This window comes from Orycteropus afer, unplaced genomic scaffold (assembly GCF_000298275.1).
Source record: "Orycteropus afer afer isolate SDZICR_OR568_19922 unplaced genomic scaffold, OryAfe1.0 scaffold01441, whole genome shotgun sequence".
Classification (NCBI taxonomy): domain Eukaryota; kingdom Metazoa; phylum Chordata; class Mammalia; order Tubulidentata; family Orycteropodidae; genus Orycteropus; species Orycteropus afer.
The window spans coordinates 20,554-34,877 of NW_006923028.1; the positions used below are offsets into that span (position 1 = coordinate 20,554).

The 14,324-nt window shown below is 42.6% G+C and overlaps 1 protein-coding gene across 1 annotated transcript; it reads right to left on the minus strand.

Moving 5' to 3' along the window:
• Window positions 1-8,964: 8,964 nt before the first annotated feature.
• Window positions 8,965-13,291, minus strand: SRY (sex determining region Y). Its single transcript, XM_007959089.2, is given in 3 exon segments — window positions 8,965-9,072; window positions 9,074-9,691; window positions 13,223-13,291. Coding segments are annotated over 3 exon segments (795 nt in total).
• Between the last annotated feature and the right edge of the window lie 1,033 nt (window positions 13,292-14,324).

The window sequence follows — 14,324 nt, forward strand, 5'->3', positions numbered from 1 at the left end:
TCCCACCCTTTCCTCTCCAGACACCCAGTCCACACACACCAGAGATCCCACAAAAATAAAATACTCCAGTGCCTCCTTACAGGTCTGTACACTGTCTCTCGTAAAGCAGTTAATTTTAACAAACTCTGGGAGATTACCCAACTTCTAGGTGAGAACCCAGCCACCTTCCTGAACTGATTAACTGAGACCCTTACCCAATTTACCCACATAGACCCCTCCTCTCTGTCTGGGGCCACAGTCCTAACCACTCATTTCATAACCCAATCAGCTCCTGACATTAGAAAGAAACTAAAAAAAAGGCTGAAGAGGAACCCCAAACTCCCATCGGAGACTGAGTAAATATGGCCTTTAAAGTCTTTAACACCCAAGGGGAGAAAGCGGAGGAAGATAGGGAAGCCAGGACCCGCCAGAAGGCCGCCTTACAGGCCAATGCCTTGCTGGCGGCCCTGAGGCCAGCACATAGTGACAGTAGACCTCCTTCCTTGGCGGCTCCCCGATCCTGCTTCAAATGTGGTAACGAAGGGCACTGGGCCAAATCCTGCCCTCAGCCCCGACCGGCCCCCGGCCCATGTCCAGCGTGTGGTTTGAAAGGACATTGAAAGAGTGACTGTCCCTCTGTGTCAAAGCACAGAGGGCCATCCTCCCCATGCACTAACCCGCTGTCGACAATCTTGGGCCTGGCCACTGACGACTGAAGGAGCCTGGACTCAACAACCCCTATCACTCTGTTGAGCCCAGGGTCACTGTCAAGGTAGCGGGTCAGTCAATCTCCTTTCTGATTGATACAGGGGCTACCTATTCTGTACTCTCCTCCTTTTCGGGACCATGTTTCCCTTCCTCAGTCTCTGTTATGGGAATTAACGGGCAACCCTCAAACCCCCCCACAACAGGCCCTATCACCTGTTTAGTAGGTAACAAAATTCTGTCACACTCATTTCTTATTACACCAACCTGCCCTACCCCCCTTTTAGGGCGAGATTTCCTCACAAAAATTAAAACCACTCTCACTTGGGCTCAAGATCACTCTGCCTCACTTCTACTATCACTGACCACTACCTCCTCACAGACACCAACTTTCCTCATGTCCCCTGACCTTGTTAATCCATGCGTATGAAATACTGCTTCCCCATCCATTACCTCTCATCACCCTCCTATTATAATACGTTTAAAAAACCCTACACAGTTCCCATCTAAACCCCAATTTCCTATATCCCGCACATGCTGACACAGCCTAAAACCCCTTATACAATATTTTTTATCTAAAAAAACTCTGAATCTCCACTCAATCCCCTTATAACACCCCTATCCTACCAGTGCAAGCAGAACAAATATTACAAGTTCTATCCACAGACCCTCAAAAACACACACCAACCCCTTCCTTTTCCTGACTCCACTGCATAAAAAAAAAAAAAAAAAAACCCAGCCTTCCTTCCTATCATAATTAATTTTTCTCTAACCTCCACCACCCTGTCTGTTGAAGCACAGTATCACATCAACACAGAACTAGAAAATCAGTTATAACTCCTAGTAAAAACCACAGTAGGCTCTCTAACCGCCCTACACCACCAACTGACCTCTTTAGCTCAAGTTACTTTACAGAACCGACAAACCCTTGACCTGCTAACAGCCAAAAAAAAAAAAAAAAAACTTTTCCTCAGAGAAAAGTATTACTACTACATCAACAAATTTAACCTCATAGAAAAAATATTAACACCTGAGTGAAGACCTACGCAGAAAAAAAACCAAATCAGCAACTCCCCATTCACGTAGTTTCAGTTTCCATTAACCGCCTGACTACTTCCCCTCATAAACCCATTTATACTAATTACCATTTTCTTCCTCTTTGCCCCTTACCTCCTCAAGTTTTTCCGAAGCCGACTCAAAGAAATATCTCGGGTCATGGTGAATCAACTTCTCTTACATCCTTACACCAAGTGGCCAACTGATGACCCCAACTTTTCAGACTCCAACCTATGAAACCCCTCTCTCCCTCTCCGACCCGTTCAGCAGGAAGAAGCTAAGAGCATCACGTCGCCCTTTATCCATTAAAAGAGGTTGGAATGTTAGGCCGAAGCAAACCCAAGGTACCAACATTTCAGTTAGCAGCTTCCTCCAGATGTCAGGCCCTGATGAGACAGCCTGATAAGACAACCGAAGTGACAGAACCCGCCCAGACTGGAAAGTCCCATGCAGTGACAAACTTCCTCTTGTGAAGCCTCCTCATGCTAATTAAGTACAGACCCATGTTAACAGCTAATTGGACCCCACCATTTCCTTAGTGTCCACGCTTAGGTCCTCCACAAGACTATAAACCCTACCCTCCCCAGCCAGGCGGGGCGACTTCTCGGGCCCCTCTCAGGGACCCGTAAACCTTGCCCGGGCCCGTCTCAGGGACCCGTAAACCTCACCCAGAAACTCAGAATAAAAACTTCCCTTTAACCTCACTTTTGTGTGTCCTCTTCTCCTTACTGTGGCCTTACAATAACTAAATCCAGGTGCCCAACCACTCAAAAGCTTGGCCCAGCCAGATTCACACACAATCTTAACTACCACAGTTTCTTAAAATGCAAATCAAAACAACTCTTCTCTTTTTATTGAAATTCTTTTCCTAGTCTTGCATTGTATTCCTGATTACCTCCATTCTCTGTCTGTGGTTTCCTTTAACTTTTGAGCATATTTAGTACTGTTATTTCAGAGTCTTTGACCAGTGTGTCTAGTACCAGTCCTTGCACAGGGACAATTTCTGTCACTTTATTTTGGTCTTTTGCATGGGCCATCCTTTCCTGTTTCTTCACATGCCTTGTGATTTTTTGTGGTTGTTGTCTGAGACCAGGACATTTAACAGTTATATTCTGGTAACTCTATAGGTCAGGTTCTCTTCCTTCATTCTGATCTTGCTTTCTGTGTTACCATCACCGACATCATCATCTTCAACCTCTTCATCATCATTATAATGTTAATTGTTGAAGATCACAGTTCTCTGCTCCAACCTCAAAAGCCTCACCTTGGTGCACTTGCTGTAGCCACTTCCCTATGAGTACCCCTGCATGAGGACATCCGCTGTCAATGCCTCACCACTAAGTTACCCGAGTGGGGTGCCAGATTTGCCCCCACCACCAGACTCTTTGCCTTGAAGCACCTGGTGTAGTTACTTTATCTCTACACTGCCTGATTGGAGACACTGCCTGTGTAGTACCAGAATCCCCAGCTGGAGCTGTGCCACTCCATATTCCCCGCTTGGGACTGGCAGCTGTCACAGATTCAACATGACCCTCCTCCCAGAGAGTGCCAGCTGTACAGCTCTAGCCTCAGACTCAATATCTGGGAACTGCAGCTGCCCCATGATGGCGAGGCTGTATCAGAGAGAGGGTGTGGATGGATGGAGAGCCACTGATGTCCCTCTGCTTATGTGCTAAACTTTTCTTGCTTTGGTCCTCCAACCCTTTGACTGGTATCCAGAGTTCTGAGGCTGTTGGTCCAATAATTTTTGGCTAGATTTCTTCTAGATTTGTTGTGTGCATGTGTGTGTGCCTGAGTATGTGTGTGGGGGGGTGTCTATGTGTCTGTCTGTGTGCATGTAGGCAAAAGGCAGAGGGTGACAGCATACAACTGCTTATGCAACCATCTAGTTCTACATCCCCTGGAATGAACTTTTGCAGAACTCTGGAACGGAATCAAAAACTTTCAACAGCAAGGGAAGGCTTAGTGAAAAAGCAAGCTGCCATCCTGCATTAAGAGAATGGTGGGCTATTTAAATCTGTCAGCCTACCAAGAACCAGGGAAGGGAAAGAGTGGAAAACAAAAGTAAGGAGGGAGATAAAAAGAATCATTTAAAAACAAACTGTCGTGGCCAGGACAGGGCACCCAGCCTCCGTCAGGGCACAAACCAGGATGGAATATCTGCAGCTCAGGGTATGTGGAGGTGGATGATGGCCTCACCTGTGTTTACAATGAGGATGTGGGGTGTAAGAGTTACAAGGGGAATGTCATGCTTTTCTAGTCATCAGCTTCCCAGTGCAGTTGCCCATGCTGTCCTCGGCAAGTGGAGCCTACTCTTAGTTTGCTGTCCAGTTCAGAACTGCCAATTCCGTGTATTCAAAGTGTCCATACTGCTTGCAAGTATTCCAAATGGCTGCAGCCTTAGGACAGCCAGAAATCCACAGGTTTGTTTGGCTCCTTCTTCACCGTTTTCCTTTCTGGTTGTCAGGCACCAGTGCGGTCCTTGCCCATGCAATCTTTGGTGAACAAAGATTCTTATGTTACTACTAGATCACTGCTTGCAGCTATTCAAAATGGCCACCTCCTCAGGATAGCCAGCAATCTGTGGCTCCATTTTTCTCCATACTCACTCTGGAACGGAATCAAAAACTTTCAACAGCAAGGGAAGGTTTCCATTCAAGTTCTTCTGCTGTTTGGTACTTAATCCACTTCTTTATCCTTCCCTTCAAAACTTAGTGTTCCAGGATTGTCTTCTGTATCAGTTTCAAATGGTTTCTCATTGCTTTGTTGTAAGAGGGTCTGGGTAGCATTTTTGCCTATTCTACCATCTTGCTGGAACTGATAGACTATAAGCTTTTAACTCTAGCTGTCCTTAGCGATTGTCAAAATAAGACAGAAGGGTGTAAGGAGAGATATCAATGACCTGGTTAAACACTGAAGCAGTGCCCCAATCAACACAGCCTGGTACAGTATTGACTTTTTTTGTCCTTGTGTTTTGTTGTTATGCTATGTTTCTCTCCCTTCAGTATTGTTATCTTATCTTGCCTCCAGGCATTTAAGGAAGCCCTGGGAAAACACTGGCTGAGAATGGGTCAACAAAATGTGGTATACAATTACAATGAAATACTACTCAATCAGTACAGAATGTGATGTCTTGATATGTGCTACAATATGGATGGAGCTTGGGAGACATTAGGTTGAGTGAAATGAGTCAATCACAAAAGCACAAATATTGAATGACCTCACTTACAGACAAAAAAGAAGAAAGGGTAAATGTATAGAGACCAGAATTTAGTAATGGTTACCAGAGGTGGGAAGGAAGGAAAAGGATTGACATGATTGCTTTTGGAGCACTGAGTTCTGATTTATGGTGAAAATTCACATTGAATAAGGATAGGACTGCCTAGCCAATTATTGTAGGTTCTGTCGAGAAGTTGTGCACTGGCAGAAAGCTGAATTGGTCAAAATTGTGCAGAAGGCAGAATTTCAATAATAACCAAAAAAGGGTGTGGGGGGAGTAACTACTGCTACTGCTTGGGTACACCCAAATACTTCATGGGATTTGGTTGCCTGGTTTGGTTAGGGTTGTGGTTTCATGGTCTAGCCTATGTAATGTGTTTTTAACCATTAAATAACACGCTCACAGCTTCCCTGCTATCTTTAGTTGATTGTGTGGTTTCTGGGTCTTAAAACTTACAAAGAGACATCCAAGATACAACAATTGGTCTCTAATCAACTAAAGCAACAGAGGAAGAAAGAGAGTGAAGAATAGGAGGAAATGGAATGTCTGACTGATGGCCTCCACAAGCAACTGTCTCTATTGCTATGAGACCAGAACAGTTGTGCCTGGTTACCATTACTAAACATTTTAATCCAAGATTCTAGAGAAGAATCCTGATCAAAAGTAGGAAATTGCAGAACAGAATTGCAAATTCTCATGGAATCCAAATCCCTTGATTCATGGAGGCTGGATGGACCCCCAAAATCATTGCCCTGAGATACACTTTAAACCAGAACTATCCTCTCAAGTCTTCTTAAAGCCAAACAAGAGTTTACCCTAAATAGTAAACCATTTCTGTCTTGAGCATGATGCTCTTTTAAGAGCTATCTTTATGGGATCAAATTGATAACAGTAACCAGAAATATTAGATAGGAACCACAGGGGATTGTGAATTTATATTAATGGAGAAGGAACAATTGAGGACTGCAGCGTGAGAATGAGGTCGCCCAACTCAAAAGAATGTATCAATGCCACTGAACTGTATATGTAGAAACTGTTGAGTAGGTGCCTGTTTTGCTGTGCATATCTTTCATAACCAGATAGATAAAATTCATTGAAAAACACACACACAAACTAGCTGACCTGTAAGAGGCTACTTATAGAGACTTCAGTGGTCACGTGTGAAAAAGAATAGAGCATTTACAAAACAATTTAGAAGAGATATTTGTGACAGTTAAGGTTGTGTGTCAAGTTGGCAGAACCATGATTCTAAGTGGTTTAAGCAGTTGTGATGTCATTACTTCAGTGACAAGATGTTCTATGAGCATCCATTCTGTTGAAAGGGAGTTTCCTCGGGGATGTGGCCTTACTCACAGTACCACCGGGTTGAAAAATATTACCTAATTCCATGGTTATGAATGAGTATCTACTTAAATAAATCAGTGTTGGACATCTACATTAGCCTTGCACTAAAATATTTTCTTGATTGAGCAATTATATTCATATTGCTAATAACTGGTATTTAGCAAGTTCTTAGGAGCTCTGGTAGCATAGTACCTAAGGTATTTGATTGCTAACCAGAAGGCAGGCGGTTCACCAGCCACTTCTTGGAAGGAAGATTAGGCAATCTACTTCCGTAGTGACACCGCCTCAGAAACTTAAGGAGGGGTCGCTATCAGTGGGGTCCGACTCCATGGCAGTGAGTTTGGTTTGGGGTTTAGTATGTTCTTTACATATTCTTTAAAGCCAACCTCTGTTTTAAGTACTTTACATATATTTACCCATTTCATCCTTATGTATTTTGATTCATTTAGTCCTCACAGTACCCAAGTGAGATTGTATTGTCTTATTTTAAAATTGTTATTCCTACTGCTATTAGGTAAAGGTGAGGAAATTAAGACCCAAAGAGGTAAAGTAAATCATGTAAGGTCAGGTCTAATATGTGACAAAGAAATGAATTAAATCCAAATGGTTTCCTTTTAGAGGCCACGCTTCTGTGTTGATCACTGTTGTCAGCTCCTGATGAGTGCTTGCTTTCTGAGAGGAATTGCTCCACAGGGTTTTCAAGGCAGTGACCTTTCAGAAGAAGATCATCAGGGCTGTCTTCCTAGGCAACTCTAGGCGGATTGGAACTACTACCTTTAGGGTAGTACTTGAGTGACTAACTGTTTGCTCCACACAGGGCACCCTTTGACCCCTACTGCTGTTATTAGGTGCCGTTTGAGTCGACTCTGACTCATAGCAAGCCTTTGGTCCTTGGCTCCCTCTTAATAACTTTTGTATGTGGAAATTTTTAAATAAAGCAAATTTCCATTAAAAACAAAAGCAAACTTAATTGTCTAGATTTTTATTTACAATCACAGATAAACAAGAATGCTTGCTGCCAATATTGTTTAAAATACTCTTACAGGCAAAAATAAATCAAGAAGGATCATGTATCTGAAAACAGCAAAAGACTCAACAACTACAGAAATTATAAGCAATAAAAGTATTGTGAAGAAAATTGCCCAGTAGAGAAATGCACTGTAACTACTAAAGCTAGAAGTATATGTGGAAACACCATTTCCTCTGGTAGGTAGGTACCCTAGAGAAATATTTGTTCATGTCTTCCCGTGGGCAGATAGAAAAATGCACGAAGACCAGAACTATTTGAAACAGCCAGAATCAAAAAGTGTCCATCAAAATAGAATGGATTCCACACAGCAATTTAAAAAAAAAAAAAAAGCTGAATGTCATCAAATTCAATGAAGCAGAAGAAGCTACACATAATATTTTAAATGTTTTCTTTACTTCAAGTTCAAGAAATGGTAAAACAGTTTATCCAGCCTGGTGATGGGAGGTCACACTACTGGTTATTTCTGTGTGAGTGAAAGAGTGGTTTTAAACATTGCAAGGCATTTTACACAGTTGTTTACTAACTTTTTTTTTTTTTTTTACCTTGTGCCTTCTTGTAAGAGCATGACATAGATTTCTAATGCATAGTATGTTAGATTTAACATTTCAGTTTTAAAAAGTCATTTTGGAATATATGTGTTGGAAAGTTGATCTTGATGTTTTGAAGTTCTTTTGTGCCATTTTGTCAGTCCATTTATTTCTGCTTTAGTAACCAATGTTTTTCCTTGTAAACTGTGCCCCTCCCATGTGAATAATTCGTATTCTCAACACTCTATGCCTATTTGTTATTCCACATGCTTAAAAGTTAGAAGGCAATGAAAGTAGTTAGAGGGCCATTGTTAAAAGATTAAATTCAGAATTATTTTGGACTTTAAGGTAAAAGCATGATTCTCAAACAGACATAAAGATGAAAATGGGTTGAAGATTTTATTTGACCAGACAACTGTTGTAAGGAGTTCAGGGGCAAAGTCTAAGCACACAGATTTATGAGGTGTGAAGGGATGAAAACTCAAAAAGGAGGGAGGGAAGTCAATGAAAAGTATCAGCCAAGAGGCAGTCAGTTACCTACAATTCACAGTCACTGCAAAGTACGTCAAAGACTCCCATTCGACGCTCTGAAAAGGACTGCACCGAGTTTTCCATCAAAATGCAACGTTTTTAACAGCACAGTAGCACAGTCTCTGTCTCTGTCTCTCCTGTGTGCATCTCCTGTGATTTATCAGTATATTTTTGCTAAGCACTTAGAATGGTATCAGATCACGGCACCGCCATGGAGTGGGACCCGACTCATAGCGACCCCTCCTCGGATTTCCCAGGCGGTGTCACTACGGAAGTGGATTGCCCAGCCTTCCTTCCGAGGAGTGGCCGGTGGGTGTGAACCTCCAGCCTTCTAGTTAGCAGTCAAGTGCCTTAGGCACTAAGCCACCAGACAGAGGGCCTGATTAGCATTCTGGTAATCAACCAAACATATAAATTGTATCTCTTCAGAATGTCGGAGATTAAACGCGTTCCCATCCTTTATTTGCAAACAAAAGTTAGAGCTAAAATAACAGTAGAATGGAGAATAATCGCTTTGTTAGCGCGAGCAAGAAAATCAATATGGAAAAAGATGAGAAAGTCCGGGCTGTAAGTTACAGTAAAAGGGAGCACCTGCGGAAGTCTGCATTAACCAGTGTCACGGGGCTGTCCTGTATGCGTGTGGAGTTGCTGCGGAGCAGCTCTTGGAGCAGTGAGCTGGCCGGTGTTCATGCACGGTGAGCAGCGTGGCTGGTCTTCCATTCGTGAGCGTGGGGCCTGTGTACAGCTATCGGTGTGTGTGAAGGTGTGCAACCTGGGGTTCACGTGCAGCTGGCTGCACAGTATTGACGAGGAGCCTGCGGGCAGCAGCTTGACACTCTTCTGTAGCATCGTGGCCTTCCGATGAGGGCGATACTTATAGTCGGGGTATTTCTGTCGGTGCAGGGCCCGCAGCCTCCGCGCCTCCTCCAAGAATGGCCATTTCTCCGCGTCTGTAAGCGTCTTCCACTGCCATCCCAGCCGCTTGCTGATATCTGAGTTTCGCATCTGGGGATTGTCTAGAGCCATCTTGCGTCTCTGGTCTCGCGACCACACCATAAAGGCGTTCAAGGGCCGCTTGACCCGGGCCTCGCCGCTCTCTCTCCCGTTTCCTCCAGTTTCCCACGGAAAATTGCAACTAAGATCGTTCCTCCACGGTACGGAAGGGTTGGTCCCAAAGGTGCTGATAGCGGGTCGGGCTGCCGGGCTGTAATCATCTCTCTTCACTCTGGCCATGGCGGAAACGTATGAGTCCTCCCTTAAAATCTGGACGCGGGCGCCGGGAAGATTTCGAAAATGTAACTGTTTGGGAAATTATTTTTGCCACTCAGAGCTATTTCTACTGCCTGGGACTTCGTTACCCTCACTTTTGTACTGAAATAATCATGTCCCCGCCCTGAACACCTCCCTTGGACCCCGCCCTGGCCATTGACCAGCCAGCTAGCCTACTGATTGCCAGCCAAACACACTAAGCACGGTGACAGCTAAGTGTCCACATGCTCTACTTCCAGTCCGGCACCGGCAACCCTTCCACTCCTTCGGAAATACAAAACCTACTTTATTACTAATTAAAGTATTTTCTTTCTGAAGAGCAAAGAATGAGGGTGCAACAGCGATAATAATGAACTGAGTTACTATTACCTCTATATGCCAATACTTTTAAGAAAGGTGGGAAGAGAACCTCTTCTCCTCCCCCTTCCCTTCTTCTCCTCCCTGTCCCTCCCCTCCCCCTTCTCTCTCTCTCTCTCTCTCTCTGTCTCTCTGTCTCTCTGTCTCTCTCTCTCTCTCTCTCTCTCTCACACACACACACACACACACACACACACACAGAGAAAGATTTGATACTGAATATATAGTAATCATCGTTGATTACTGCTCATAACTAAATTATAACGGTAAGTCCTATGCTATTTTTCCCCTAGTAAATAATTGAGAATTCTGTCACCTATGCAAGGCTAAAATGTCACAATATTAATACATACTTATAACTAAATGTAATGGACGATTCTGGAACAACTAATATTAGGCCTAAAACTTGTCCCATTAGAAGGAAAAAAGAGAACTTGGAACTTATATGATTTCCATAAATGATTAATACTACAAAGGGACAACTTAAAGAAATAAATAAAGAACCTGTACATTGTTGTGCTTTTCAGATCATGCTCTTCCTGCACAGAACTATAGACGTATTTTGTTTGTTTGTTGTTTTTAATGCTTTACAAATCAGTCCTAAATTCTTGTCCATAACTAATAAATTACAGTGCCCAATTTAAGTGTTTATATTTTCCTTTGGCTTTACTTGAAAATTAAAAGGTCTCATTTTCCCAAATTAAACAAAAGAATGTACCCCCCAAACAGACCTTTAAATCATATATGTCAAATGAAACAAGTATAAGTTACACAAAAGAGACTGTTAAAACTAAAAGTAGAGTTTGAACAACACTAGATTCTAGTGACACATACATTCCTAAGGAAAATAATTAAGAATGCTGCAGTATATGCAAGCATAATACACACCTACTCTATTCAATTAACGTTATGATACTTACTATGAGAAATTCTAAAACAATAATCTACAACTTGCAGTCAAGAGGTAAGCATGATACAAACCTGTAATTTGTACCCAGCCAGCCAATAAGATTCAGCATTCAGGGCACAAATAAAATTGAAACATAATGCTACTTGACACAATTTAAAGTATGTACTTTATATAAAAGCAAATGTTTAAATTGCACTCACAGAGACTTTCTAAGAATAGAAATAATTTAATAGACGAGAATAATTTACCATTCCAAAATTTATAATAAGAAAGGCAAACATGATACCTGAGACAGGTTAGATGGACCTTGAAAACATTGTGCTGAGTGTAAAAAGTTAAAAACAACGGACCACATACTGAATTATTCCCTGTGGTAGTTAAAGTTGTGTGTCAAGTTGGTTGGGCCTGGCTGAGTGGTTGGGAAGCTGGTGGTAGTTAATCCCCATGATGAGACTGGCAATCAACTCCATGGTGGGATCCACCACAAGTAGCTGAGTACCTCCTTTGGGCATGTGGCTTGCTTCCCGTATATAAGAAGCAGCTTTGGGAACGGTCTCTAGCTTATAGCACACTTGGACCCTGCATGCAGCCGTGTCGTTGTTCAGCAGCCTGCCATGCTCTGCGGATCCTGGGACTTGTAGTGGACTTGAATCAATGGCCTGCTGTGACATTTGGTAACATCCGGACTGTGCCATTTTATTTGTCGACCTTGGACTTGTTAGCCTCAGCAGCCAGTAACTGCCTGAGTGAAGAGATGCCTCTAGCTTCATTGGACCAGGAGCAAGAGGCAGAGCAGGAGCCCAAGGTTGAGGGCCTTTCACACAGCCCCTAGAGCCTGGCACTTTGAACTTACACTTCTAGCTTCCCAGCTCTAAGAGAATAAACTCCTGTTTGTTCAAGCCATCCCACTGGTGGTATACTTCTGTCAGAGTGACACTAGGTAACCAGAGCATTCCCTGAATATGAACTATCCAGAATAGGAAAACTAATGGAAATAGAAAGTACATTAGTGGTTGACAAGGTCTGGGGAGACGGAGGAAAGGGGAGTGACAACCTAATGGATTCTGGGTCTGGAGAGATGAACGTGTTCTGGAAGTAGATAGAGGTGATAGTAACATAGTATTATAAATGTACACTTACTAATACTTCTGACTTTTACATGGTAAAATGGATCAAACTGTGACTGTTAGGTGTATTTTAACTATGTTGTTGTTGTTGTTGTCATATGCCATCGAGTTGGACCCAACCCATAGCGACCCCTCCTTGGGTTTCCAAGGCGGTATCACTACAGAAGTAGATTGCCCAACGTTCCTTCCAAGGAGTGGCCATAGTAACGTTAAAGAAAAGAAAAGAAATAAAGACACTAATAATAAAGGAAAAAGGAACCTCATACACAAATGCACTTGGAGCAGCTTTTCAAAGAAAAAGTAACGGAATAGGCAGATTTTTATTATTTTTTGGATCTCTAGCTGCTAAACTAGGGCCTGGCTTATTCAGAATTCTTGAAATATTTCTCCAATGTTTTAGTTAATGGAATTGGAAAATATATCCCCACATTTTGAGAAAGAAAGTGAATTGAGACTCTACTTTAATAGAAATAAACCACAGTCATCTAGGTAACCACTTCTTTAATGAAAAACAAAGAATGCAGGATAGTTTGCCTCTTAAAATAATGACAGGTTACCTGATACTTCTTGGCGTACACGTTGGGTGTTTCAGCTCATTTTAATCTCACGACAGGCCTGATATTTAGCCGTTACACCCAGGTACAATACTAACAGTTTTCACAATATTGGTCCTTTATACCAAATGATAAAAACACATGCTCCACCTTGACCCCAGCTCCTAGAACACCATTTCTCACCTCCAAATTCAGTAAATAATAGGTTAAAATTGTGTTGCTATAACACAACCACTGTTATTCTAATGATCAGTCTCATGCGTTGTTAAATATTTTTAACATCAAGGAGACACGGGAACAATCTGAAGTGGTTAAAAGAGATACTGCCTTATTATTACTTATCTCTGTTAACCGTGAACTCAACTGGCCAAACTAAACCCCTTTTACCCTTTATGAGACTTCTGTGCTGATTTTGAAAAATGCTCGAAAGGCATTAAACCAATTGCTGTTGGGTCAGTGACGTTGAGCTGATGCCAAAGCATGGCAACTCCACATGTGTCAGAATAGAGGTATATGCGCCATAAGCCTTTCTGTCTTTTTAATTTTTTTTTACTGGGATTTGTGTGACAGTTTACAGAACAACTAACTAGGTTTTCCATCCAACAATTCATACCGTTTTGACTGGGGATATCCAGGAAGTTCTGCCAACATAACCAAAGGATAAGAGGCAAAGTCTCACCATCCTTGCGTCTAAGAGGCATTCCAGCTGTGCTTCATCCAAGACAGATTTGTTTGTTCTTACAGCAGTCTATGCATCGCCTTATGTTGTTGTTGTTGTTAGATGCTGTCGAATCACATCCAACCCATGTACAGCAGAACGAAACACCAACCAATCTTGCACCAGCTCCCCAATCCTTGCTATACTTGAGCCCATTGTCACAGCCACCCTGCAGTTCATCTCATTGAAGGCCTTCCCCTCTTTCGTCGACCCTCCACCTTACCAAGCATGACATCCTTCTCCAAGGAATGGTCCCTTCTGACAACACGACCAGAGTAGGTGAGACGAAGTCTGGCCATTCTCGCTTCCAAGGAACATTTCGGGTGCACTTCCTCCAGGACAGATCTGTTCGTTCTTTCAGCAGTCCATGGTACTTTCAGCATTCTTCACCAGCACCACCACTCAAAAGCATCAACTCTTCTTCCGTCTTCCTTATTCATTGTCCAGCTCTCACATGCATATGAGGTGATTGAAAATATCACGGCTTGTATAAAGCACACCTTAGTCCTCAAGTAGACATCCTTGCTCCTCAGAACTTGAAAGACTTCCTTGGTGGCTCACTTGCCCATTGATACACGTCATCTAATGTCCTGACTGCTGCTTCCCTTAGCGTCAATTGTAGAACTAAGCAATTCTTTGACAACCTCAATCTTTCCTCCATTTATCGTGATGCTGCTTATTGGTCCAGTTGTGAGGATTTTTGTTTTCTTTATATTGAGACATAATCTAAACTGCAGACTGTATTCTTCAATCTTCATCAAAAGTGCCTCAAGTCATCTTCACTTTCAGCAAGCAAAGTTGTGTCATCAACGTATCTCAGGTTGTTAATGAATCTTCCTCCAATCCTGATACCACGTTTTTCTTCATACAGTCCAGCTTCTCGGATTATTTGCTCAGCATATAGATTGAATAAGTATGGGAAAAGGATACAACCCAGACACACTCCCTTCTTCATTTTAAACCATGCAGTGTCCCCTTGTTCCGTTCAAACGACAGC